At 36.8% G+C, this 27760-nt stretch overlaps 3 protein-coding genes and 2 long non-coding RNA genes across 7 annotated transcripts; 2 read left to right on the top strand and 3 right to left on the bottom strand.

Moving 5' to 3' along the window:
- Positions 1 to 3695: 3695 nt before the first annotated feature.
- On the bottom strand, positions 3696 to 4625 carry LOC131770840 (uncharacterized). The gene has a single exon (XM_059086570.2). It carries the CDS (start codon positions 4530 to 4532, stop codon positions 3924 to 3926), a length of 609 nt encoding a protein of 202 aa, XP_058942553.2. The 5' UTR covers positions 4533 to 4625; the 3' UTR covers positions 3696 to 3923.
- Positions 4626 to 7824: 3199 nt separating this feature from the next.
- Positions 7825 to 9864, top strand: LOC131770844 (uncharacterized). Its single transcript, XR_009339137.2, has 3 exons — positions 7825 to 7961; positions 8712 to 8837; positions 9431 to 9864. It is a non-coding gene; the product is annotated as an uncharacterized lncRNA (long non-coding RNA).
- A 1960-nt stretch (positions 9865 to 11824) lies between these two features.
- Positions 11825 to 18460, top strand: LOC131770777 (uncharacterized). 3 transcript variants are annotated; one of them, XM_059086495.2, is made up of 5 exons: positions 11825 to 11980; positions 15625 to 15830; positions 15944 to 16145; positions 16911 to 17116; positions 17685 to 18460. In XM_059086495.2, the coding sequence occupies exons 1-5, from the start codon at positions 11875 to 11877 to the stop codon at positions 17898 to 17900; spliced, it is 936 nt and encodes a 311-aa protein (XP_058942478.2). In that variant the 5' UTR covers positions 11825 to 11874; the 3' UTR covers positions 17901 to 18460. The 3 variants fall into 3 exon arrangements, with proteins under 3 accessions (XP_058942478.2, XP_058942479.2, XP_058942477.2); XM_059086496.2 differs by lacking the exon at positions 11825 to 11980 and adding an exon at positions 13212 to 13364; XM_059086494.2 differs by lacking the exon at positions 11825 to 11980 and adding an exon at positions 14089 to 14324.
- LOC136277935 (uncharacterized) lies at positions 16906 to 17678 on the bottom strand. Its single transcript, XR_010716104.1, has 2 exons — positions 17230 to 17678; positions 16906 to 17135 (listed from the first exon to the last, which is right to left on the bottom strand). It is a non-coding gene; the product is annotated as an uncharacterized lncRNA (long non-coding RNA).
- On the bottom strand, positions 18365 to 27328 carry LOC131770778 (regucalcin-like). Its single transcript, XM_059086497.2, has 12 exons — positions 27141 to 27328; positions 26842 to 26878; positions 26046 to 26116; positions 25912 to 25945; positions 25570 to 25613; positions 24586 to 24660; positions 24047 to 24091; positions 21791 to 21861; positions 21534 to 21618; positions 20794 to 20859; positions 20280 to 20401; positions 18365 to 20020 (listed from the first exon to the last, which is right to left on the bottom strand). The coding sequence occupies exons 1-12, from the start codon at positions 27279 to 27281 to the stop codon at positions 19912 to 19914; spliced, it is 900 nt and encodes a 299-aa protein (XP_058942480.2). The 5' UTR covers positions 27282 to 27328; the 3' UTR covers positions 18365 to 19911.
- Positions 27329 to 27760: the final 432 nt, after the last annotated feature.

The raw sequence follows: 27760 nt of genomic DNA, 5'->3' as shown, positions 1-27760 counted from the left end.
GAAAGAATGACTTAGAGAGTTGTCAATTTTAAAAATACTTGTCTCTCAACAATTATTTGAAAGGAGTAAGTTTGATGTCAAGGCAAAAAAACATTTCTGCCCTAAAAATAGAGATGATCGCAATACAGGATTAAAATGAAGCTGATAGACAGTGCAGGGAAAGCTTAACAGCAGTCTTACAAAGAACCCTTTGAGATATCTTGCAAATTTTGATTACAGAAAATTGCTTTTCTGACATGAAAACTCTTGAAGGAAAAATATTAAATTGGCACCGGATGAGTCCTTACAAGAATGTATTAGTTCTTTCCATTGTTAATGTTTGTTATCCACCTCCTTTTCAAGAGTTTGTCAAAAAACAAAAAAGCTTCTACATATTCTCTAAACAAGAGAGGGTGCCTGTTCTATTGACTGCTTCGCCAAGCTCAACCCAGAGAAAATTATCAAGCTAACCTCATGTGCAATAACAACACGACCTCGCTTCCTCAAAGTCTATCTTTCGCTTCATGCCATCTGGATATCACAATATCAACACTCATCGCAGTATTGTCAGTGATAGCAGTCCTTGAAAATCTCCTAATCTTGACGGCAATTTGGAAGAAAAATTTTTCACGAACACCTTTTCCCATCATTTTTAGTGGGTTAGCCCTGACTGGCTTGTGCACAGGGCTCATAGCTCAGCCGGTGTATATAACGTCCACCATTGTATATCTGGAATGTCCTCGTACAGGAATTATCAACATGGAGAAATTTAGAACCATGGACACAGTCAACAGTGGTATCACCATATCCTTTATATCCATCACGGTTTTTTGGTGGCATTCATGTCTAGTGAGAGATGGCTGTACATGTCTCAAAGAGCTTTGATTACTTTACGTCGAGGTGGTATCATCGTAAGAGTCATGTTGCTCATCTCCATTCCTCTTGTACTGGCTCGGATTCATTGGCGTCCAACGGTTGTTGTGTCGTTGATTACCATCGAAGTACTCTCTTGTTATTTTATAACGTCGTTTTCGTACTTCAAAGTTTATCAAATTATTCGTATTCACCAGCGGCAAGTTCAGGCAAACGAAACGCTACAGAATTTTGGCTGAACGGCCATCGACTTGGCAAAATACAAGAAATCTGTGGCCACCACATGGTACATCTTACTGCTATTTACTTTCTTGTTTCTGCCACTTGTTTTAAGTTTTATCATTAGTCTTAGCTCCAAGTCAAATTTAATTGCAATTAATAGAGTATGCTTAGTTCTTCTATACTCTTCCTCTTCGCTCAACCCAGGTCTTTACTTCTGGAGAATGAACAACATTCATTATGGAGTAAAACATATTTCCAAGTAGGAGAGCCAATAGGAAACCATATCGGCATGGTGTTGAGAATGCTAACTACTTTAAAAGTCAAAGTGGTATCAATATTAAACTTCACACCTTTGCTCCAAACTTGTAGTGTAAAGATCATTCGTACATGAATTCGAATCGCATTTGTTCCAAAATAATCTGTTCTTTTCTGATTTCCTTGTTTGAGAAATATAGGACGTCCCTGAGTTTTTCTGCCTGATTAATGAAAAAATCGTCAATCATTTCTATCACATTGTGTACTTAGGAGATGGAGAATTCCTGGTCGGCTTTTAGTATTGTACTTATCTCAAGTGTCACCACTTACACATCATGAATACCAGCCCGTGATCTCAGTAATATGAAAAAATATATATACTTTTGCAAAATGCTTGATTTTCGAAACGAAAAAAGTTGAAAATAATTTGTTGTTACATTAGGATTGTTGCTGAAAATAGATACTATAATTACTTAGAAAAAGAATGATCGATACATTCAGTTACCTTTGTTGTACAAGCGTTTGTAATAAGAAGCAGCTGACAGAACCGACTTTACTTATCTTCCAGCAGTCATTTCCTTCACAGGAAATTGCAATCATGAACACTACAAATATATTTAATTATTCACTAGCCAGAGAGAAAATTTTATGACATGACTTCTACATGACATATGACCTGACCATTTTACAGACTTTTTTAGATAGCGGAACTTGAAGCTCTTTTATTTTATCATCTTTATTAGTCAATAAACTTTTCAAAATAGACAGCAAGAGATCTAAATAACTTTGAAATGCCACTAAGCCATTACTGTTAATAACAATGTTTACTCTCTCGCTGCAATTATGTTGTCTTTTGGGATGATTACAATTGTTAATTTAAGAGCACTTGTGTTTTCCTGTACAGTATCTTTGACTGAATGTCAATAATAAAAATTATAACAGGACTAAATAGCAGTCCTGTGCTTACTAATTGAACCTAGTGAAGTTGCTACGAGCATTGTGTAAGAATTCGTAAACAAACTTTCTTGCCAGCCTATTGAGTAACCTATGGGAAAAATCTTCAATGCCCATAAATGGAAAATGCCAAATTGGAAAAGGAGAGAAATCCTCCTGGAACCGTGAGAACAGGGCTGAGCGAAATGGCATACATAGTCAGATTTGAACCTCAGACAGAGCTGGTATGGAGCTGCATCTAGGGCATACGCTGTGCCTTTGTTCAGTCTTAAAGACATTTATTGAAGGTGAAATTTTGGAACCTTGTCACGAACATAAGAACGGTTTAAAAAGTGCTAGGATTGACTTGTTTGTGTTTATGGTCTATAGAAATTTATGGAATTAATCTAAAAAAAAATGTCTTAATTTGGGAAAAATATGGAGACATTGGAAAGTTCGATGAAGATGAATCACGTGACTTCCCTCTCCTCCTCCTTTAAATCTCGAACGTACAGAGAGGAGTATTTTACAATTTTTTCTTTCCTTCAGATGAAATGTTAGCCCGACGCTGAAAAATCTCATCAACTACTTATTCAGAATAATTTTTTTCATAATTTGGTGCAAATTTATCGTATAGTTTTGCAGATGTTTAAACGAGAAGTGATCTATGAATTGTCTTCCGTTTTTATAGGACGTGAGATGTCACGAAAGCGGAAACATATACCACAAGCATTTTACTCTTAAAAGCATTTTACTATCACATTTTTATTTAAAACTTTAGCAGATTCAGCAGGTTCATACATTTTTTTTCGAAGTCATAAACACCCTTAAATGACTCTAACAAAGGGCTATCTCTTAGCCTGTTTCAAGGTTAAATATGATCAAGAAGTTCGAATTTCACCGGCATAGACTAAACAAAAGCTTTCCTTTCATTATTTATTCAAAAACAGGATCATGAATAACAATGCCACAAAAATGGCATCGGTTATAACTAATAAGTGGTGAAAATGTTCGCACGTGATTTGAAGATTTTGTCTGTTTTCAGGTTGAGTTCACACACTTTCGAAGCTTATTGAAGGCTCAGATTTTTGCGATTATTTTCAATGTTCATATTGACTTTGCGCGGTCGTCCTTTCGTTTGAAAGCGATTCATTTGACGAATACAGCGTTTTCTGACTCATTTCGCGAAATTTCCACAGAATTCTGGACGATTTTGAGCCTTTCAAATTTGAGAAATTGTATCCATATTTGTTTCGAAACTTTGTTGACAGACACAGTTGTTAAATCTGTCTAATCCCTTGAAAATTCGTTGCTTCTTTTAGATTGTTTTTCTAATATCGGTGGAAAGTTCCACCCCTTCCCATCCTTCTCCCCTCCCAAGTTTGCTATCGCGAAGTTACGAAATACACATAAGAAAGACCGCAAAACAAGCATGTTATTTCAAGTTTAATGAAGAATTTTGAATAAATCAAAGCGTTTAAAACTGACATTTTGAACGCAGTTTGGTGAAGGTTAACAATATACAAACTGCTATCTCGCATAGCATTACATCGCAACATATCAACCTAGTTTTATGTAAACATTAATAAAGACAAAAAAAAACACAATCGCAAATCCTTTTTTTTTTCGCAAGAATACCAAAACATAGTAACACGTATCCATCATGTCATTTTGGCGCATAAAACTCGTTTCAAACAAGCGTTTTCTTTTAGGATGATCATAAGCTCTGTACGCATTCGCAAGTTCTCTCTCTCAAGGAAAGCCGCTTTTAATTGCGTTTGCAGTTCACGAAATTTCCTTGCATCACGCGACTTTTTCGCCGAGGCATTGTTTTTCCTTCGCCGTTCCCAGTAGCTCTCCTTTCCCTCTTTTCCGTTATTTGTATCATCTTCGTCGTATGAATCTTCCTTCATTTCTTTCTCTGACGGTTTTTCTGTTACCTCATCTTTTTTCTCGAGATACTTAGCGCCTGAGGTTTTGAAGCCTCTTCCCATGCTATGTGCGTAGGTTACTACCTGAGCTGCGTTCTCGAAATCGGCGAATTCTCCTCCTAAATATTTCCCTCTGTTCGCGTAGCTACCGCAATCTGTGCTTTTTGCGTATCTCAAGAAAGGTGGAAACATCTTCGATTCTGGAAGGCCTCCATAGTTCGGAATTAGATTAGAAGATGACCGCTGTGTGCGGTTCTCTGCATCTTTACTCTCTGGACTGGAGTAGACTTCTTTAGTTTTGGTCAAGACTATACGGGTACCGTTGGTAGAAGTAAACATTTCTGGAAAATGCTCTGATAAAACCTAAATACTTTCAATGCGACGATCGTCTAGAGCTGATCTTAGCATGATTCTTGATATTTAAAGCTCGTAGTGTTTATGAATCCTTTTTATTTCTCTCTATCAGGAAGCAACGGGCAATGGACAGGTGTACTTTACACGTGAGTTCCACCATTACCTTGTTATATAACACATACGTTCCGTGTTACAGCGACTGATTGTAGCATTGTTTTGCTGAAAACAATTTTCATTCTCACTTGTCTTTAGCTCTTTGGCCTTATCGCGAGCAAGTAATTCAATATTTCCCACAACATGGGGCGAAACTCAGTTCGTCTTTGTAATATAAGCGCTATTTCATATACCGTCGAATAAATGTATACTTTTCATTTATCCTTTTCATAAAACAAAACACTCAAAGAAACCGGCTTTAACACGCGTTTGTTAATGATTACACGATTAATAATAAGCTGAAAGCAGTTTGGTAAAAGGTTATGTAACGAAATCTCTGCTGATAGCACCCCCTCACTGCCAATTTCTGCTAATGTTATGTTAAAACGTGAGACAGACAGAGCAATATGAAACAGAGAAACAAATCAAAAGAATACTGAACAAAAGAAAACAAAAATGGCAAAGCATTGAGTTGTATATTGTCTCGAAAGTAATAAACTATTCTTTTCGGAGACGATGTTTCATGGATTGGAAGGTTTGTGTCGGGAATGGAAAATATCACGCGCAGGTAATTTAGCTGACGTTAGATCGCGCAAACCACCTCAGTGTTTTTCATCTCCAGCTGCGGCTATTTTTAAACTTAATGACAAACTGAACGTGTTTTAAAACGTGAGCTTCTTGGTTCAACGGAAGCAAAAACAAAAAATAAAACTTATTACTGATTACACAACATGAGATGAAGTTGACCCCCGCCTGTCCACGTACGAAAGAAAACTTACACGTGAGAAAGAATTGTATCAGAAAGTAAATATTTCTTATCCTTATTTTTAATCATTAAGTTGGCGTCAGTTTAAAAACTCAGCTACTTTTCACTTTCTTTCTCTCTTTTCCTCTTTTTCTCTGTGGCTCAGTATTATTTTATATTATTTTTTTTTTGTCACATTGGTAATGCGATTTGAATGAACTAACTGCGGGATTTCTCTTCAAAATCATTTCAGGTATAGTCTGTAAATGTTTGCATATGTATTGCGCTCAAGAGTACATTACAATTATTTTGATCAAATATTCAATAAAGGAAGGGGAAGCAAGAGAAATTTTAGAGAAAAATTTGACAGGGCAAAGGTCATAGCAATCATATTTACGCAACCTATAAGCTGATGAGATTTTAAAACTTGAATAAAATTTAGAGTCGAACGGGGTCCGAACCAAAATCATCTTGCAATATATTTGTATCTTATTAGACGTTTTGAGGTGTAATATCATTGAGTATTTTTACGATTTTTGCCGTATTCTGATGAGCCCTAACTATGAGTAAAAAATTCAGCGATCTGCAGACCAAAACGTCTAAGTAATTATTTATTATCCAGCTGCTTTAGTTTATACGCATTTCTTAAAAGTGAGAAAAACGAGGCAGATTGAGAAGCGTAACGCGCGCAGCCGACCGGTTAAACCGGTTTTTTACTACAATACGAAACAGGCAACTTTACAATAAATAATTTGCTCGCGCGCGATTGGTCTAAACGCAGCACGTGACCGATTATCCCCAGCTGAAACTAAGTGATATACGAGAATATCACCCAAGCGATATTCCCAAATTTTCAAACCTTAAGATAAGTATTCGTTTCGAACTTTATTCAAGATGAGAGAGCGTTTTATGTTTGTTACAGAAGAGGGCAAATATTTATTTTTCATTTTGTGCGGAAATATGCTCGTATATTTCTCCTTGGACGTTACAGTTTTTCACGAGCTTCGATCTCGGAAAACTGATCACATCTTGGTACAGATAGAGGCTATCGTTCATATATTTCCACTTGATTCGCGCATTGTTTGTACTCTACTTAGTACTGTTACATTGGATGGTAATGTGGCGTTCTCACCAATTCACTGAGATATCGCACCAAATGGCAGCTTATCACTGGTTAAGTTTTAAGTAAGCGAGATAGATGAACACATTACAGCGTATATTCATAACGAACGAACAGACTTCTTTCATAAATGGCGGGGCTAACTGCTACATTTTTTACATTCGCGTAATTTACCCTCTCTGGTCTCGACAACATGGTTAATAACAATGTCTAGAATTTTCATTTGCAGGCACGTGAGCATGCAGGCTAGTAAGAGAAGGGTCTAGAACCAAGAGCACTGCACAAGTATCACAGAGCGGTCATGGGTCCAAATCACCATTCTTTCGTTGTTTTCATTGTTCAGGCTGTTATGTGCTAAGTTATGATTTTTCCTGAGGTATTTACATCGTTTCATGTTGTGGCCGAGGTTGATAAATAAATACAGCAACGCAGCTGGCTTAGTTCACAATAGAGTTTTTCTGTCGCTGTGGTAGCGCATTGGAGAGCGGAATACGATCCCCTGAGGTTCAAATTCTGATGGGTAATCAGATTTTCTTCTTTGTTTCGCGATTTTGAAAATACAAAAAAACATCTCTTTCTATATCTTACCAAGCTCAAAATTTACCATCTTCCGTATTCTTGTTTACGCTCATGACGCATTCGACAATACTGATCCCAGCAGTATGCAGGACGCGTGTCACTTATGAAATGACCCAGCTGCTCCCTGTGGCTCAGTGGTAGAGTAGTGGTAGAGCATCGGAGCACGGAATTCGATCTTCTGAGGTTCGATTCCTCACCAGGACTCAGAATTTGTCCTTTATTCTACAATTTTGAAATGATCAAAAGACATTTTCCTTCTTCAAACACAACTGCCTTAATAACATCCAAACATAGCGCTTTTTTTTAAAGAAGTCGAAACATTTGAGTAGCCCTTTTCTATCTGTTGTAGCCTGAGTCTCATGATGACACAAATGATTGAACGGTCACTTTTCTACAAAACCACATCGAACAACAACATTCTCTATAAAAATTTTCTCCCTCGTTTCTTTTTATGATTTTGAATGTCAGTTAGGGGCTTACAAGCAGATGTTACATACTCCTCATTCCTACTGAAAATTTTCCGTCTACACAAAAGTGACTTGCACATCTCTGATTGGGTGAAACACTAACTCCTCATAACAACGCCTGCATTTGATCATTAATAAGCTGAGGTTTTTCCAATAAGCACATGAACACCTGTCACAAATCGAATTCAACGTTAATTCGTTAAAAATTTATCTGTCTATTTACCTGAAGCAGAGGCAAAGCGCCGTTCAAAAGCACTACGATTCGTCGGTGAAAATTTCGCCATCGCGCTTCATACTGTACTTTATACTCTTAAAACATTTCGACAAAGAAAAAGCAAGCAAGAAGTAAGGTAAGATTTTTAACTTTTATTCCATTATCCAGCTGATTTTCTAAGAACAACGAGCCAAAATAAAACGAGTTGTTGAGACTATGACAGGTTGAACTCTGCTATGTTCCATAATTTTAATTGGGGCTAATCCAACCCAATAAACTTCAAATAACGTTTGGAAAAATTACTTTATCAATCCTTATATATTTAGCTTTCTTAAGAATTTTTCATTGGATTTTATTACAAATAGAAAAACCTTCGACAGTGATTTCAGTTAGCAGGTGTCACTGCTGGTATAAATACGAAAACGAGGCATAAGTTGAAATACCTGCTGCTACTATTACACACAGCCGTACGCCACACTTTAGGGAAATTCTACCTTTCCAGCCCTCTCTTTTACTTTATTGTTCGAGCGAGATCTGGGAGTGTCTCTCTGTGCACATGGGCTCACAGTCCAAGGTCCAAGACAGCCAAGACCCAAGCCAAGAACACTCACAGTCTTGGCTTAGGCTGGACCCCTCTTTTCCTTGTTTCCCTTTTATTTTCTCTACTTCTTCTTCTTCTTTTTTTTTCTTTTTTTTTCTTTTTTTTTCTACTACAACATGTACAATACAAGCTCTCGTGAAAACCCGAGAGAATCAAACCGAAAGGACCAATTTCGTTCCCACGGAGTTTTCGCCCCATTCCAAGGGTCTTCTTCCTCCTGCTACACCAGAATATTGCTATCTCAACGGCAAAGTGTCAACAATATTGTCGCTGATTGTATTCTAGGAATAGGAAAAAGCTGACTTGATTTTGTTCTGTGCCTTTTGATGCGGTTTGACGCTGTGCGAAAGATGACAGCTCGTACACTAGTTTGCCTTTTGCCGTTGCTTCACACAATTCTCTCTGTGAAAGGTTAGTGCTTGCGCGCTTGAGTGACCCTAGTGTAGCACCCTACATTCTGCACACGTAACTTACAACCATTGAAAGAATATAAAGGAAACTTCTACCGATGATTTCTCTCACAGAAACCATCTCTTGGGGCTTTGACGGTTTCAACCTAAAGCACGTGTACTTATGAGCAAGAGTTTATAAACTGCTCAGTTTATGTAGGATATCTTGTAATGAGTCATTAAGGAGATAATTTTTTCTCTTATCTAGAGCGTGGGACAAAGGGAAAATTTTGAGTCCCCATGAGGAATCGAAGAACTTCGGATTCAGTCCGTGCTCCGGCGCTGTACCGCTGAGCCACAGCTAGAGAAATCTATAGTAAATTCGACCAGAACTTGCGTCGGTTGCGTTAACTATACAATTTGGGCCTTAATTGCTTGACTCACGAAAATTTGAACGGAGGATTCAAGAGCTCTACCGTTGAGCCACAGAGACTTTACGGTTAGCTAATACAGTGTCCCAATATGTAACACGCACCCTACAGACTGCTAAAATCAGTATTGTTGGAAGCCTCCCGTGAGTTAATTGAATGATTATAACAGGAATAATTTTCACAGGTTGTGACCACTGCGAGTGCGACCATAGAGGGGCTCTGTCGTCTTGCCAACTGGTTTCCCCTCAGTGTAAGCCCCATCATGATCTTGTCCCTGAAGCAACAATGTGTGATGCAAGGGGGCTGAAATGCTGCCGAATGACTTGCGATGGACCTGGAACGATGTGTTTACCTGAAGAGGGTCGTTCGAGTTCAACATATGCTGATTTAGGAACCAAGACTTGTAAGGAAGGATTTATATGCGTAAAGGCTGCGTCTCGTCTTGGGAAAAAGTTACGGATTCCATGATGTCATTGCTCATGGTTAGGATAATTGAGGTCAAATATATAATTTTTTAAAATTTCTTTTGTACGCCTATGAGATGTGAATTATACTATTCAGATAGGTAGTCATCGAAAACAATCAATTTTATGCTTGTTTTCCAACAGTATCTTTTGTTTAAACTGGTAAAGAAAAAATTTGTAAACAAATTACGTAGTTTTGAATACATTAAAAATCATCCAGAAGTTATTGTCAGGTATGAGTTTCAAAGGAAAGGAAATCTTTTATCTCCGTATCTCCTGTGTGGTCAGGCCATCTACCATGATTTGAACTATCAAGGTATAATTCAATGAAGAAGATAACCGAAAAACCCAGTCATTCGTTTGTTAAAAATTAAAAAGTAACCCTAAAATCTGCAATCGAATGGTTTGCGATTTGAAATTTCAAAAGATAAATATCCTTTCGAAAATGGTGTTCTTGGGCGTAGTCCTTGTGTAACTGAATTTCAGGGAACTGAAGCATGCTCTCTCGAACGCGTGTGAAACAAAATCTAGATTTCCCATCTCTGACTAGCTGGAATGAATTTTTGCTATGGTCCCTACTTCAAACTCCGGTAACAAGTGTGAGCGAAATTCGAACCCAGGACCTCCACAATGCGCGCCCTACACGCTGACCTCTCGTCAACGCCGTAAGGGTTTTTGATTTGACAGTTTTTTTCTCGTTCTAGCCTACACTGCCGTAATTTAAGCTTGAGTCGAGTTTAAAATGGATAACCTTTCAAAAAGGATAATTTAACGCTGTGACCACGAACAACTGCAAGCATATGTATGAACACTCGTTCTTAAAGCCGTCACACAAAAACCTATAATGATGGCAACCAAGCACAATAAAGGTCTTCACGCTCGTTCTATGGAAACTATCGTGTTTCACTGTAATTTGCGAATTACTCTCTCTCCAAAAGACTTTTACCGGCTACAGTTCTCAAATTCGTCAATGGATTACTAATAGTAAGTTAGCAATTTTTGTCGTAGAGGTTTTGATTTTAAAGTTCTTTTTCTCGTTTTAGCCTACACTGACGTAATTTAAGCTTAATTCGAGTTGAAAAATGGATAACCTTTTGAAAAGGATAATTTAACGCTGGGATTACCAACAATTGCAAGCATGTGTCTGAACACTCGCTCTCTAAGCCGTCACTTACACAGAAATATTTTAATGATGGCAACCAAGCATAAAGTTCTTCACGCGCGCTCTATGGAAACTGTCATGTTCCACTGTAATTTTCGAATTACTTTCTTTCCAAAAGACTTTTGCCGGCTACAGTTCTCAAAGTCGTCAATGGATTGCTAATAGTAAGTCAGCAATTTTTGTCGCTAATGGCAAACTTGATCGTAGTATATTATTTCAACAGCTGGGCAAATTTCCGTTGGCGTCGGACCATAATTAAAATTGTTTTGGTCAATTATTTTAAAACTGTACGAGATTTTCCGAAGCTTTCGTCCCGTTTATCTAAAGAAAAATATTTGAGTCATGGCTGATACAGTAGAATGATTACAAGTAGAATATTATCAACTCAAGAAACATCTGAATTTTAGTAAACGTGCTCGACGAAAAATTTAATTCCATCTAAATGGAGTTTTTTTCATATTTCCGTCACCAAGACACATAACTAAGGGTTCAGCTTTTCTCTCCCAAGAACTCAAGCGAAATTTCCGATGGAATTTAATGCTTCGTCTAAAAGTGACCTCTAGCTGACGTTTAACTTCACTTTAATATCACTGTTACCTTATACTTGAGAATGCATTAACATTGTAGTAAGAAATTACTTATCGGTCACTGTTAGGGACTAGTCTTTATATTTGAGGGGGTGGGGGGGATCAGATGGTTTTAACTCTTTTACTGCCTCGATCTAAAGATCAATTCTCAACAATGTATAACACAAATTGTAAATATTTGCTTTCTCTTAGAATTTTGGTTCTATCAAATTTCTTCCTCTATGTGCTATTTTTCCCTACTTCTCATTTCCTTTACGGGTGAAAAAGTACTGAAATTGTTAACAGAAAGTCTTCACTAGTCCCTCGTGAGAGTGCTGTATCAAATAGTCATCGCATTTTTTTCATGAGAGAAGCATTGCTGAGTGCTGCCAACTAAAGTGAACTACTACAGCTAAAAATTATTCATAAAGTGAAAATGATGAACTTCAAAAAGCTGAGAAATTCTTTGGCTGAGGAACTCGCAGAATCTACAGCTCTGTACGAGGAAATGTCAATTCCTCCACAACCAAATGCACCGCCAAGTGAGTCAATCATTCGTTTCATCAACTTAGGAACGATCGCAGAGTACAGTATAATAATTATTTCCCTTGTTCCTTTTTGTGGACCTCAAGTCTGTTCTTCTTCAACCCCTTTGGGCTATTTCCATATCTGGCCTCATAACCTTTTATTGTTCACTGGTTCTGCACTCTTGCATTTACAAGAGGGTTTGAGTCTCTATGGGGTGATGGTTTTTACAGCTAACGGTTAAAAGTTTGGCAATTTTACGGTTAATTTTTTCCCATTAAACCTAACATAATTTTTTTTTATGATTAATCCTTTTTACGCCTTGGAGTTAAATTTTGTCGGAGAGCCCCACACAAAAATTGCCCTCCTCGCCGGGTTCTTGCCAAATATTGATCAACAATTGGTTTCCTCACATTTGGGGGAAGCTGTTTCGGGAGGGGGGAATTTGACGGGTTTAGAATTGTTGAAAGCTTGCTTAAGTGCTGCTAACACATCTTTGTTATTGGAGAGCTGTGCATACTGCCATTACGTCAAGACCAATCAGGCGGAAAGACGAACCACTAAATAAATTCTCCGCCATGTCTCCTCTAGAGTGTAACTCGGGCTCTGAGCGTGATCAAGCGGAACGGAGCACAATGTTTTTTAATTGCGACTTAATCAGGTCGGTCGTTGGACCTTAGACTCAAGAATAAATAAATACTGAAATAATTTGTACGCGTTGGCTCGAGTTATAGTATTTGCTTAATTAAAAACTTTGCAGACGTTTTCTTCAAACAAAACCATTCTGCATTTCATTAACCCAAAGCGATATTATTCTGGCGCATGGCGCTTCTTAACTAAAGCATTTGTTTCAGCAATTTCCTCGAATTATGAGAGCAAGGTAAAGTTTTTCGAAAAAACAAAATCGGACCTTACTGTTTTACTCATTTCAGTACAGAATTTAAAATAGGGCTTTTTATTACCGAGTTCATCGAAAGATTTACGAGCTTTTATAATTCGCTCTAACACGAGGGTTCCAATAAGGTCACGGCTTTTACGGCCAACGGTTAAAATTTGACACGTTTTACGCTTAATTAACGGCTAGTTTATTTTATGCTATTTTAGAGCTTAAGGTTTACTCCATTGAGACCTTAATCTGAAGAGGCGTTGATACTGAATATCACGGACGTGTCTATGCTCATAAAAATTCCTGACCTTTTCCAAGAATTTCGTTTTTTTTCCATTCCCCATTCCCCAATCCCCGTTCCCCCATTCTCCGTTCCTTATATTAAAGATAGTCGGCGGATCGCTCTGTTAGCATGAGCTTCAAACGGCTTAAAAACACCGTTAAAGAGGAACTTGTTGGTTCTAAAGTGGTTTCTGAGGACATTCCCATTCAACTTGAAGCTATGGCCTCTCCTGGTGAGTTTAAAGTTCATAAGTATTCGATATTACGACTGAATGCTTACCTGAAACGTCCGCAGAAGGTTAATAGTCGAGCCAGCTTTTGAGTATAAAACACAGAGTGAGAGCTTTGATCAAACTCTTAATGAAAATCTTTAACTTATATTTATTTCCTTCACCGCTTTTCAAACTGTGAGAATGTTTTCTTCAATTGCCGGGCTATCCGAAGTAGTAGAAAAATAATTGAATTCTTAGAATTTGACCCAATACAACCTGGGTATCTATCGATCTTTGTTCCACATCGCCGGCTTCGATGATTCATTCAAGTTGAACAAATCCAAATTAAAAGCAGCAAATATTGATTAATATGCTTCGACTTGCTTTTACGATTAGGAGACCATCAGGCTAACTTGACACTGGAAAGGACATTTGATCTTCACATTTTGAAGGTTCTTACATGTGTATTTGGTTTCCTTTTATTTTTTCTTGAAAGATTTACCTTTCCACTCCCCAGTCAGGTCGAATTATCAGTTTCCTCGAGGGTGAGCTGGATTTCAGAAAGCTGCAAAATCCTTAAATCAAGCGTTCTTAAAACTTGAAAAGCTTTTCCTACTTGAAAGAAAAACATTAATGATAATGTTTGGATAAACTTTATGAATAAAGAAGCTTGTGAGGATTTAATTTCTCCCCTTCCCACCCTGGACAATAGCAGTTTGTTCAATTTTTCTGAGAAACGGCCGCGTGGGTTTCCAATTCTTTCTAAGAAACATCTTGCGCGCTCGTCACAGAGGGGCAATTTCATCGGAGCGCTCATGAGCTACGAACGAATCTCAGACAGTAAGAGACGTGGAAGTTCGAGTAGCAGTGAATTTGCAGAAGACGATAAAGAAGTTCCTTTGCCGTGCAAAATACCTCTGCTGAAAATGGCTGAGAGCAATGCAAACTTCGACGGTCCTTCCCTTGCCACTACTGGATCCAGTAAGCTGTCTTTCTAATTGCGAGCGTCATGATGCAATATGATATTGCAACTGGTATTGAATTGTCTATAAACTGGTTAAAAAACGATCTTATAAACCTTGGGCTCCTAGTCTGAGTCGTAAATCACATGGGTAACTTGCAGCAAATGAATCTTTAATCTCGAAGTTCGTGTAGTTTGTCCTACGCTGTAGTTAATATCCATGTGGTCACGCAGCGAAGTGAGACACGTCGGAAATATCACAATATCTTGGGTTAGACAGGAACAACTGATTGTTATTGAACTTCGCCTTGATCCAAAACCTTAACATGCGATAGTTATTTCCATACGAACCTGCGCTTATTTTAAAAGAGAAATATCATTTGGTGTCAATTCGATTTGGACTCATCTTTCGACTGGAATTCCAAGGGAAATTTCATTGGAAATTTGCACTTAGGTCAATGGAACAAATCTCCTTCTGTTCTAATATTAGTGCCTCATTATGTTATTTTTTTCCTATTAAGATCGAAGCAAGCTGGGTCACTGACGCGAATCGAAGCTTAGCTAGATTAATTTATCTTAACGCTGTAGAGATTTGAAGCATCAAAGATTTCGCCAAAATAATTAGTCCATAGTCGTTGCGAACTTTACGTCTGTGTTGGTGAAGTGAAAGTTTGTTGGGAACAAAATTTGGCTATTCTGAAAGTTGAATTTATTCCTATCGGTAGAGAAGTATTTATCTCTTTACTAATTTTGTAAAACGTTTGATGTTTGAACAATGAGTATTGTGTGCAAAAGTGATCTTTCCCCTTTTCTTATTTGGCTGTCCAAGCTGGTTCTGGTAGACCAGCTAGAGTCTATGGAGGATATAAATACCATTTAAAAACCAAGCCCAAATTCTACCCAAATGATCTCTGTACTTATCACATTTTTAATTTGTTGTTTACAAAGGAAAATATGGACAAATGTCTAATTCCCAATTTACCTGTTCAGGCCCCTCATTAACCACTCAACTCCCAGGGGTGACCAACATATTAAGTCTCCTTGTAATTTTTAATTAAATGTCTAGTAGATAGTTATTGGGAATTAAGAGAATTATCAGCTCGGGGCTAGTGTCTTGATAAAACACCAAATTCTCAGGAGTAGGCAACAACTGTTTGTATGGCCACCAGTTTAGAGAATTAGCTTTCAGATCTTGCAAGTGAAAGGGTACTGTGAAAGATGCGTCCATATGATTCTAGCTTTAGATCAAGCTCACAGCTGCATGCAAAGCACCAATGAAATTCCAAGGTGACAATATTATTTTTTTTTTCTAATTTGCAGTTGACATGGATTTCTTAGCTACCATTGCCCCTCCTGTGGTCACTCAGCCACAGGCCTTCACAGATGCAATGTTGGATCCAGTTTCCAGAGGCCTTATGACATCATTAACCACCAAACACATGAGTGGAGCAACTCTTCAAAGGACATTGCGGCATAGTGCGGATCAGCTTCAACGCACTGTTCAGGGCCAATTTGTGTCTCTTAAGGTTTGTGAAGTAAGGTTAGCATATGAGCTTCTAGTGAGCAAAATAGGGCCTCTTATGGAGAAACAGGTTATTATTTCTAAATTTCACTTTTCTACTTTTATTTTCCTCTACAGGGAAATATGAGTTATAGAGATCTCTTGGCAGGACTGATCTATGAAGGGGAAAGTTTTCAAGCTCTGAATCAGTTCACTTTCATGAACTACACGCATGTGCAGTTCTCTGATGAAAATTTCAAGCATGTTAGCCAGAGAAGTGGTGGCATTTGCCTTTTAACAAACAAGAGAATTCTCTTTTTGTCTTCACAACTTGCTGTGGGTAGGTTAATTTTTTCATTTTTAGAGTCATTTTGATCTCATTTTAAGTTAGAACAATAAATTAACAAAAAGGGGGAAGAGAGTACATGTACATGCAACTTTCACGACATTAATTAGATTTTTCTTAAGTGAAACAATTTCGAAGGGATCTCAAATTGGCTCATGAGGCTGATAAATTGAAGTATGCAACATTTGGTTTTTAAATTAACAGTTTCTGTAAGTTTGACCTTTTCTTCAAGACAAATTTACAACAAGATTTAATTTTGTAATAAACTGATTTTTACCTTGAACAATCTAGTTCCCAATTTTGAACTCAAAACTTTTAGCTGTGAACATTTTGTTAACTGAATCAGTCACAATTTTTAGCGTGTTGAACCCAACTTATTGGTAAACATTTTCAAAATGGTAAAATGTTACAAGGATATGGATTAGTGAATGTTGCAACGTAATAGGGACAAGATCCTATACATGTATGTGTGTGAATGTATACTTCATTGACCATGACCCTAGTGGGGCTTTTCAGGGTCCAAATGAATGATTGAAGAAGCACTTTGTTAAAAAATGGAATCTAACAGGAAGTAGACCAGTTGGTTTTAAACACAAAGTGCAGCCAAGGAGTTGAACTTGGCACATTAACCACAGACAAATCCAGTGAGTAGCAGGGTGGAACCCTTTGAACTGGGACCAGCAGATTAATTATAAGCCCAGCGCTCTAACTACTTGGTCACACTGCCTCCTAGTAATAACTGTCACCACTACTTTGCAGGCACATCCCTGATAGAGTGGGGTAATGCAAAGAAGCTGCCAGGAGGATACAGCATTCAGACGTCATGCAACGATACCACTTATTACCTCCCAATCCCACTGCGTTGTCTACGAAGTGTAGAGATGCGTGGGGAGACAGGTGTGCGTGGAGAGATAACAGTCCATGGAAATCCCCCTTGTTGCTTTGGGTGGTGTGGACTTTGTGGGGTATGAAGATTTTTCCTTTCTGAAATTTACAGAAAGCATGTAATTTCAGATGTACTTGACTACGCATGTCATATTGCATAGCTACCCATAGTTTAACCTGCGAGTGTCCTTACCCATAAATGTCTTTTCTCTACTTGTAATCAAGAACATAGTATTACACAGTTAACTGTAACTCAGAACTGTTTTCAGTTCTCAACCATGAAGCTATCCTATCACACCTGCACCTAAGAGGCAAGATGTGAGACAAAGTGTTTAAAAATAATCAATCAATCAAAGAACATCCCATGGAACAATTCTGGGAATGTCCTTTAGAATGAGGATCCTAATAATTAGTCTTCTAGTGATTTAGTGACTTAGGGAATTTTAGCTCCTGTTAAAAAAAAGATTGAAATTTGTTTGTTTGTTTAGTGGTGTTTGTGTTGTGTTCTGCTTTGTTTCGTTGGATTTTGTTATGAGGGCATAACTTAAAAAACTTAAGAATTAATTACTTATTTATCATACATACATGTGTTGTAACATCACCAAATTAAAATGTCTGTTAACTGCAACTTTTATATTTAATTTTCAGTTGACCTGTTGCCAGGATTCAAACTTAATGAAGCAGTGGGACACAAAACCTGTGACTCGCTCACAGGTGCAAGAGATGCGAGTCACCCTTGGTGTCCTGATGCCACCATGGGAACGCAAGATGTTTCTCGACGTTCACATTGACCCTAATGTGCCCTTGCCAGTAACTAGAGATTTTGTGGCCTTGCTGCAAAAAAATTCCCCATCACTCAGCTGAATGATCACTGGTGATTGATTTTCTGCTTGGACATAATCACCAAATGAAGATAAAGAAGAATACAAGAATTGATTTCTCTAAAACGTTGTCATTAGACATTTAATGTGACTATAGTTTGAATATGTTGTGAAGGTCTTTTTAGTTTGTTGTTTCAAGAAAAGAAATGTTGATGCTTTCACCCTAAGGGGAGTTTTACCCACTAGCTTTCTCATGTTTGGAGTGCCTATAGCTCCAAGGCAGTAACACTTATTTTCAATTGTAAAACATTACATCATTAGAATATTTGCCAATGCAATTGGCAAATAACCACAATGTAAGTTAAGTACATGCACATTGTACATGGATTAATTTTACTAACAGTATCTGCAGAAGATAGTATGGTTAGGTAACTTTCAATGATTTTCAAACAGATCTGTGGCATAATTTAATGTTTTTCTATAAGAATTTGTTTTGCTTCAAGCAAGTAACACCAAGTCTCAAGTTGTAACAGCTTGAAAAAAGTAAGCATTCATGAGTGAGAAGGCTGGAGATGGTAGAAACAATAAAAATGTTTTATCTAATTATCTTGGTTATCTTTTAGATGAGAATTAAGTGGTACCCAGCACAAACTAAATTATTAGTATTAAAACACCTTGTTAAATTACATGCCAGGCTATTTTCCCAACATGTCATAAACTGATTTTTTTACATGTAAACATAAGTTCAGACATGAATTTCCAGGCATGTATATAGAAGCTAATTTTCCACTGTTGTTGAATAGTTTTATGACAAGTTAATTGTTCTTAGAATTTTTGGAGTACACAAACAAAGTTATGTTGTGATAATAAAAGATATATGATTAAAGGTGGATTGTGAATTCCAAATGTTTCTAATTGTAACCAGACTGGTTTACATTAAAAAGGTGTGCAACAAGAGCGGAAAGAGTGAGACAACTAGCTTTGAAAGCATTGGCTTTTCCACTGCTTCTTCCACAGATTAGAGAGTGACAAAGAAGTTGTTAAACTGATCATGTGTCTGTGTATGTGTATGTGATACTTAACCCTTTACACCCTAACATCAGTATGCATATTCTCCATACTATTCTCTATATAATTCCTAAGGTGCTGACAAGGAGAATTTGTTTATTGATCAAGAGAAAAGTTAGTTGGTGATCATTTCCTTTATTCTCATGACCTTACTGTGTGATGCAGGGGTTAAACTGTTGGGAGAAATAAGATGCTAGTCACTCAGGGGTTAAAGGGTAAAGACTCCTAATGCATGAAAACTGAAGGGATGCCAAATCACAGTTATTTATAATTTGATTAAAAACCAATTACATACTTATTAGTGATTTGAGAAGGGGGATTTGAATTAAATATTTATTTCATAATTTTTCATTAATATCCTTAAAATTTTAGTTAATTTTTTAAAAAATTCAAACCAGATGTGCACCCTTTGAACAATGAACTGGACTAAAATTGCATTATTTATACTCCAACATGTGAGTGTTCATTTGCATATGTACAAGTCTAGTTTAGCACAATTTAGTCTCTCTCAAATGAGTTTCATTTTGCCACAAAAGTTTTGAATAAATGATTGTGATTACTCCTTTATCAAGTGGAATATCTCCTCTCAATGTAAAATAATGTGGTTTCCCTGAAACCCTAGGAAACTCACCATGCTTTTCTACTTCTGTTCTCAATTTCACAATTTGCATGTTAATATAACTACTGCAATACAAAAAGTGAATACAGAACTAATGTTGGATATACTTTCTCAACATCAGGACTGGTGCATTCAAAAGGATTTGTGTCTGGTTCACTCAAAATTTCTAATTGCAATTGAATCATTGATTGTTGTGTGATTTTTGAGTATTTTATTCGAATAAATGCCACATCATGATGCAACATTTATTTGAGGGCCACATTTATTAATATGTCTTCTTTAAAATGAAGCATTTAGTCAAAGTGGCTTTATTCAAGGGTGGCATTTAATCAGATGAATAAGATATTTAAAAATTAGTGCACTCTTTTCAACCATCAAATGCTTTAGCTGGTAATCCACCTGCCCCAAGATTCTTAATTCGGAATACAGAACCAGCCAGAGGTTGAGATTTCCTTTCCTCTGGAGATAACCTCAAGCTAAATAGAGAAAAAAATGTTACATGAAATGAACTTTCTATCAGTAGGAGAGAGGGAGAGAAAGAAATTCAATAAATATCACAGTTGTGTGTACTACGCAAGATTAGTGATTGTCTCAGCTAAATAAATAGAATTTGAAAAGAATAGAGTTCTACAGAAGATAGAGAATGGCAAAATATTATACATGTGCATCACTCTTTATTTAATATGTACCTTAATTTTAAAATAATTTCATGTAAGAAGTGGTTGGATGCTGTACCTTTCACATGTAACAAATAGTTCATCTAGATTTGGTCCACCCCAACAACAAGATGTCACCTTGGCAACAGGCATATCTACTTTTCTAAGCATTGCACCAGAGACTGGGTTGAAACTCACTACCTTTAAAAAAGGAATGAGAAAGACAATATTACTGGTTGCAAAAACAACAAATACAGACAGAATTACAATTTTAGCTTGATGAGAAGCCCCCAAACCTGGGTACAGTACTGGTAATTATTGGAAGTAGCATTATAGTCATCATTGATAAAAGAAAACTGTTTGAAATCCAAATCAGAAAGACCTGTTAGCTTAAATATAAAGGGACAGAGATATAGAAACCTCATGTTATTTGCAGATGTATATGATTGAATACCCTCCCCTCCCTCATGTTACTGGCAGATGTATATGAACACCTCCCTCCCCCCGCGTACACGTATAACATAATCATCATAGATAAAAAAATATATATTTTATCTTCTGTTACTACATAGTTGAGTATAAGATTGGCTTACTTTCCATCCATCATACATGGCTACCCAAAGCATTCCTTCTGAATCAATTGTCATACCATCTGGATACTAAAAAAAAACCCAACAAATCAATCATAATGTCCATTGCATACAGTTACTTTAAAGACAAGAATTAATGTTGAAACAGTTTTCATGAGATCTGTGCATGTAGGTCAAACAGGTTGGAGACATTAAACATTTCCAAGTCTCCTTCTATATTCTTATCATATTAATTTTAAACCTCACACAAGGCACAGGACAAAATTGTAAGAATCCGTAAACGGAAACGTGGCAGAAACATGTTAAACCGTTCCAGAAACACGACGGATAACCTGTGTTTCAATTATCGGTTTCGTGACGTTTTCTAGCGTTTCCGTTGCTGCGTATACAACGGAACCGGACCACTTTTATGTAAACATAACGGAAACATGGAGTTGCATGTTTCCGCCACGTTTCAGAAATACGGAAACATGTGATTTCGTCCTGTGAGGCTCTCAACATTGATGGTATATGACCAATCTGATAACAGTTCTGACAGTATGTGAAATGCATGGCACAAATTATCAACCTTGTTCTCTGAAAAGTCTTTCTGGCTCTTTGGTAGAACTCTGAGGGTTGATTCTTTAAAGGGACTAATAATTTTTTCTTTGTAAGAAGGTCACAACAAGACAAAGAAACACCTTTCTGTCCCATATTTTTAAACATTTTTCACGCAGTGCATGACACATAATCTTCAAGCTTACCCCAAGCGCTGGATCAATCTGCACTGCAGTTCTGCGATTTGATATGGCCCCAGTTTCATGATCATAATCAAAAGCATCAATTTTACTATAGAAGGGATTAAAAATTATTTTCAGTCATGCCATCAATCTGCACTGAAGTTCTTCAATTTGATATATATGGCACCAATAAGACACACTTCATTACAGAAAAATTAATATTATCATAAAAATAGTCATATAAACACACTGAATTGGGAAAAAAACTAAAAGGGCTATACCTAGTCACTGTGTCTATGTAATAAAATGTCTTCTTATCCAGGCTCCATGTCATGCCATTAGATATTGTTATCTAGTAAAAAAAATATCTATGATTAAAATTGATCAATTTTTCCATTAACTTTTAAAGTTAATTTGCTGCCGTGACTTGTAGCACAATCATCATGCCCAAATGTGTAACATAGGGTATTTTCATGAAAATGTAAAAAGTATGCCAAAAATACTTTTATTTGCTAGATATACTTGCTAATTTACGTTCTAAAAAGAATTAGTGAAGATTTCAATGTTTGTTCGGTTTTTAAAGCTTAATTACTGATTACCCACAATCCTTTGCGGGCGTGGCATTTGACTGTATCATTAGATTTCACTGGCACGCAGCTCGTGTGTTCTTTGAGCGGCTCCTTTTAACATGTTCGGCTCCTTCCGAAATGTCCGCTGCAAGGGCTCGTAGTGCCACAGTTTCTTTTATTTCTTCGGGGGATTTTATTACGCCTTTCTTTTGAAGAACTTTTCTTGTCCTTGGACTAGATGAAATCGCTTCAAAAAGTTCCGCCTTTTTTTCCGGAGTTTTTGGCATAGCTTCAACCGTTTTCTTCAGTGCCCTTTTCTTTGCCATCCTGTTCGGGAAAGTGGGTGTCGAAGGACTGGCAGTATCCTCATCTGAACTTTGGCGTATTTCTTGCCTTCGTTTCTCGCGTAATCGTCTTACTCTTCTCTGGTTTGCTGCCGAATTTTTTCTCTTCTTTCCTCGTTTGCATCTTTCTCCTCTTCTTTTTTCTTTTTAACTGCAAATTGCTTTTGTTTCTCTTGCTGAGACCGCCGTGTCACGCCAACATTTGTCTGCTTCGTTTTGCGTTTGTACTCTTTCACGTCGGCAATTTTGCGCTCACGATTTCGCTCGTAGTACTTTCTGTCTGCTTCTCTTTTCTTCTAACTTTTGTTCTCTCCACGAGAAAATCAGGCGAAGTTTAGCGTTTTTCGAGCGCTATTTGTGCGGATTTCAATGTAGAGCGGGCTTGAAATTTGATCGTTACACATTGATAAACACAAAGCGAAAGTGACTTTAGGTTTCCGATTTAGTTTGCTTTGAATATCTTCGTTTGTATTGTATGTATGGCTGTAAAACTTTGGGGATTTGTAGTCGAACACATGAACTTTGCTTGGGAGTTGTCTCAGTAGCCGAGGTGAAGTAAAAGCTGAAATACGGGCATTTTTGCAGGTAAGTGGTGTTTGATTTTCCGTGTTTAAAAATAAACAATAACATCGTTTCCGAAACCAAAAATCACTTATTTCTTCTTTGCAGTTAGCTCTTTTTAAAAGTTAGTTTAGATGAGGGTAAGTAAGTGTTTGAACCTTACTCAGACGAATCAACTTTCTTTGTAGGCGTATATTCAAGATGCTAGACCCGCACATGTACCATGCAAAGCTCTGTTGGATCTGCTGCGTTACACAAGCAAACAACAGCGACTGTCTTCAAGTTTTTTATTCCTGTTCTTTTAAAAACGAACATTTAACGCTGTCTCTTGGCATAAGGTGTATTTAAGCCCTAATCAATAAATGAGCATAATGGAAGTTTCTAATTGATGTTGTTTTGAGTACGAAATTTACCTTTATTTTCGGGTTTATGCAAATGAGATGTTACGCGTTACATTTATAATTTGGGTATATTTTCCAGTATCTTTAATATTTTTCAATTCTTACATTATTCCAAAAGGCAACACAGTTATTTTTTATTAAACTGCAATCATCAGAGAAGCAAAATGACAAGTTTGAAAACAATCTGTCCATTGCTGATCAAGATATTTTCAAATATTTCTGAACAACCCTGAATGGGCGTGATGATCATGCTACAAGTCCTTGCATCAATCTGTCCATTACTTCACAATATTGATTCCACTCATGAAAAAGGAACACTGAACTTGTCTCCTGGTAAATGTGTTGTTTCATGAAGTTTGTGATCACAGCAGTGCAATAAATGGATGATTTTATACACAACACTTTTGTACACTAACTTAATATTCATCACAGTATAAATTGCACATGTTAGGCACCCCTCAAGGAAAGGGTTTTGTAAATTGGTTACCTGTTTCATGTGAGAATTGGCTTGGTATGATGGAATGCGACCTTCCTTAACTTGATTCACTAACACATTCACCATGCAAACAAAATCATGCTCTAACTAAACCCGAGATGCATGGTGCACCTAGCATGCATGATGTAATAACAAATCTCTAACATACACAATTAAAATTATGCACCTTATCTATCCACTTTGTAAGCTTTCTGTCACCATTGAGTGAAAACTGAAATTGCAAAACACACTTAGGACTCAATAAAAATTATCATATTTGCCTAATTTAGATTTCCTTATGTAATTCACTTACAGCCACAACATGGCATTAACCCTTCAACTCCTAAGATCTGATTGTTAATTCTCCCCTCTTGCTGCTACACATTTCCTTGAAAGTTAGTCACGAGAATTTGTTGTTAGGTCAAGAATTATAATAACTTCCACATGTACCTGATAAGATTGAATATTCTCATTAATGTGTGCATGTGAAGGGAAAAGTTACATGTTAATCACTTCTGGGGGTTAGAGGGTTTTATACTTTGACCTTGAAATGGAAATAATGATAACACATCTATTACAAATGGCCAATAAGCAAATGAACAATTAAACAATCTTAACTGCCCTTCCAGCCACTGACTTCTGGAATTAAAAATTTAATTCCAAAGAAAAATTCACCAGTTTTAACTCAGTTTTAACTAGAAGGCATTCAGCATCATGCATACTAACCAGAGACCCTTGCTCAGGAGGGAGAATTCCTGCACCTGTTTCCCGGCCTTTTGTGCCAACCCAAAATCTTCCTGCCTTGCAAAAAAAAAAAGAGGATTTATATTTCACATCAGGATAGTAAGCCTTCTGTATCTTATCATTTAAACATAAAGCAAAAAGATTTCGCATGTTTTACTTTGTATTTAGATTTTCCGTAATCTGCAAAACTATGCCTTGCATGAGCACTAGAAATGTCTAACTACAAGTTATCTACCATCCTCATGATTGTCCAGGTAACAAAATTTGAAAATGTTGCATTTCTTTAATCTTTGATATTCTTCTGCTCGAATAAGAAATTGCTGAAAATTATTTTCCAACAGAAATTTCTGACATCTTGCACCCTACAAATTTGTCTCTGTTTCAAGATAATTGTAACTCCCACAAAATTTACAAGTTACACAATAGATAACGAAGTATGCAAAACACAAAGGGTTGGTTATTTACACAAGGTCTGACTGAGACCATGGTTTTAACCAATCAGTGGACCTTAGGTTTTCCCTGTAAGAGGATTGAGTTAACCCTTTACCTCATAAAAGTGACTAAGACAGAATTTCTCCTTACAATATCAATTTGATCAAGCAGACAAGTGATGAGAATAAAAAAAAATTAGTTAGGGATAATGAGTTGATCCAATACTAAATTCTCTCAACTAACATTATAAGAATTGTATGGTTGATAGTAAGGAGAATTGCAAATTTGATTGGGAAGTTAAAGGGTTAACCAAATAAATGTTCTTTCTACTGTTAGCTGTCAGCCCCCTTGACACAGTTCAAAAAGATAAATGTTCAGATAAAAGACTTGAGTAAATTGAACATGGTTAAGAATGCAGTTTTGTTGCATTAAACAATACCTAAGCTTTTTTTAAATAATCTAAACAAATATTTCTAACAACTACCAACATTTCAAGTACTGCTAAGTAACTTTTGTAGTAATCTGGTTACTCACTGGATCACACTTTCCATCATTAAAATGATTTTCTGGTTTATCTTCTGCAAAACAGATAACACATTAGAAAAAAAATTCTAAAATTCTAGTGCACTTCTTAATCACTACTAATACCTCATATAAACCCTGCACCTAATTTCACCTAACAGTAGTTTTGCTCAATCATCCATTTGGATCATGAGAATAAGGGAAATAATCACCAATCTGAGAAGCTTTGATTGTTGAACAAATTCTCCTGGCTAATACCAAAGGAGATGTGTACAGATGAGTATTGAGATTATGGATATTGATGTTAGGGACTGTACTACATAACAAAATTGAAATTAAGACTTACAAACTTACCGTCAACTGTAGCAACTATTTCCTGCTGCCCAGTCTGTAAAAAATTATCAAAGAAATACTTAAACATACTGCAAGTGTTCACATTCAGAATATCTTGAACAAGGTAAAACTAAATGGTACCAAACTCAGCCTACCTCAAGATCTAAAAACCTTACAGTCCTCTCACATGCCAGAATAACAGAACCACCTCTCTTTCTGGGAACAACTAAGAAAAAAATGTGGAAAAAAATTAAATCAAAGGCCTTCATGGGACAAGAGTCAAAATATTATATCATAACCACCATCACCAAACAAAAATTCAAAACTTTATCTGTCAATCAACAAACTGTAATTAGCAAACAAACATTCTACAGTACATGTCAACAAAACTCTTGAGCTAAATTAATATTCTCAAATTGGCAATCTTATAAATCTCCACAATATCTTCAAATGCATGCTTTCCATTCAACAAATTAATTTTTTTAATGGGGGTAAATTTCTTAAGGAACTGTGATCTGCATCAGTGGGAGAGTATAACAGGGTAATTGAGTATTATCAACAGAGTTGATAACGTAAATTGGCCACTGAAAATAGGTCACTGTAAAGAATTTCAAGGTTTTCACTTTGACGAAGGGCTAACGCTCGAAACACCAGCCTTGAAACTCTTTACGGTGGTCAATTTATGTAATCAACCCGATTAATTATACTAGATGACACTACTTTACCTTTTTGTTTTCTACGTTACCAGCGGAGCTCTATCTTTCTACAAACCACACACAACTCATAACTCCTCTACTTCCTCTGACAAAGGGCTAACACCCAAAACGTTGGCTTTAAAACTTTTTACTATGGTCTCCAATTTAGGGTATGAGTTGTGGGCCAAATAAACTCTTAAAAAGGTAAAAAGTACATCACATGATTTTTTACTTCTGATATTCAATTGACGCTTACCACATCCAACTATTCCATCCAGCTGATAATTTTTAGCCTAATAACAAGGAAAAGATATTACTATATTAAATTGGTGAGGTTTTCCTACCCCGGAAGTTTATCAATCCGGGTATTTAGGTACATCTCCCTTCTATCGCATTTAACTCAGCAGGAATAAACTCTATTTGGGTAAAACTATAGAATAGAAAGTCATCTTACGGCATCAAATGCCAGTACTTCTCTCCTCTATGCTGTTAGACGTGCAACTATCACTTCCTCCGAAGTAAACTTTGCAGCTACTTTTTTGTTTTTCTCAATACCTTTCCCGTTTCAACATCTAACACATGCACACTGTAGGCTAAGGCGTCCACAAAAAATAATTTTTGCGTAGCTGCATCCCAAGTTGGTCCTTCTCCGAGCTTGGTACAGATGTCCCCGGATACGACCGAAATATCCGCCATATTGTAGAGGCTGAACTGAGAGAGACCGGGCACTAGAATTAAGGTGCAGAGAAGCAACCTTGTCTCCTCTAAGGAAATTAGCATCCAAATAGTGAAGTATCGGTGAATTCATCAAAAATCAAGACTTTGTCGATGGTTTTCTTCACGTAAAACTTACTTATACATTTACAACGCAGGAAAAATTTTAGGAAGCTTTTGAACCATTGAATTTGCCCAAATATCGACGACCGAGCAACCAAACTAAACAACTTCTTGAAATTTCCTACCTGAAAAGTTGTAATTCAGTTACCTTTTTACTCCATTGACCCCCAACCAACTAGCCTTTTAGTTCTCGACCCGCTTCCGCATCTTTTAGTAATGAGAAAGTCATATGTAAACACAAGTTTTCTTTCAACATTAGATAAAATGACGAAAACATGGACACTTAGCAGAACGCGTGAGTGAATGCGTGGTAATTCCCGCCAAAAACGATCTAAAGA

The sequence above is a fragment of the Pocillopora verrucosa genome, chromosome 13 (genome assembly GCF_036669915.1).
Source record: "Pocillopora verrucosa isolate sample1 chromosome 13, ASM3666991v2, whole genome shotgun sequence".
Lineage (NCBI taxonomy): Eukaryota > Metazoa > Cnidaria > Anthozoa > Scleractinia > Pocilloporidae > Pocillopora > Pocillopora verrucosa.
This window is presented reverse-complemented; position numbering and strand designations above follow the sequence as displayed.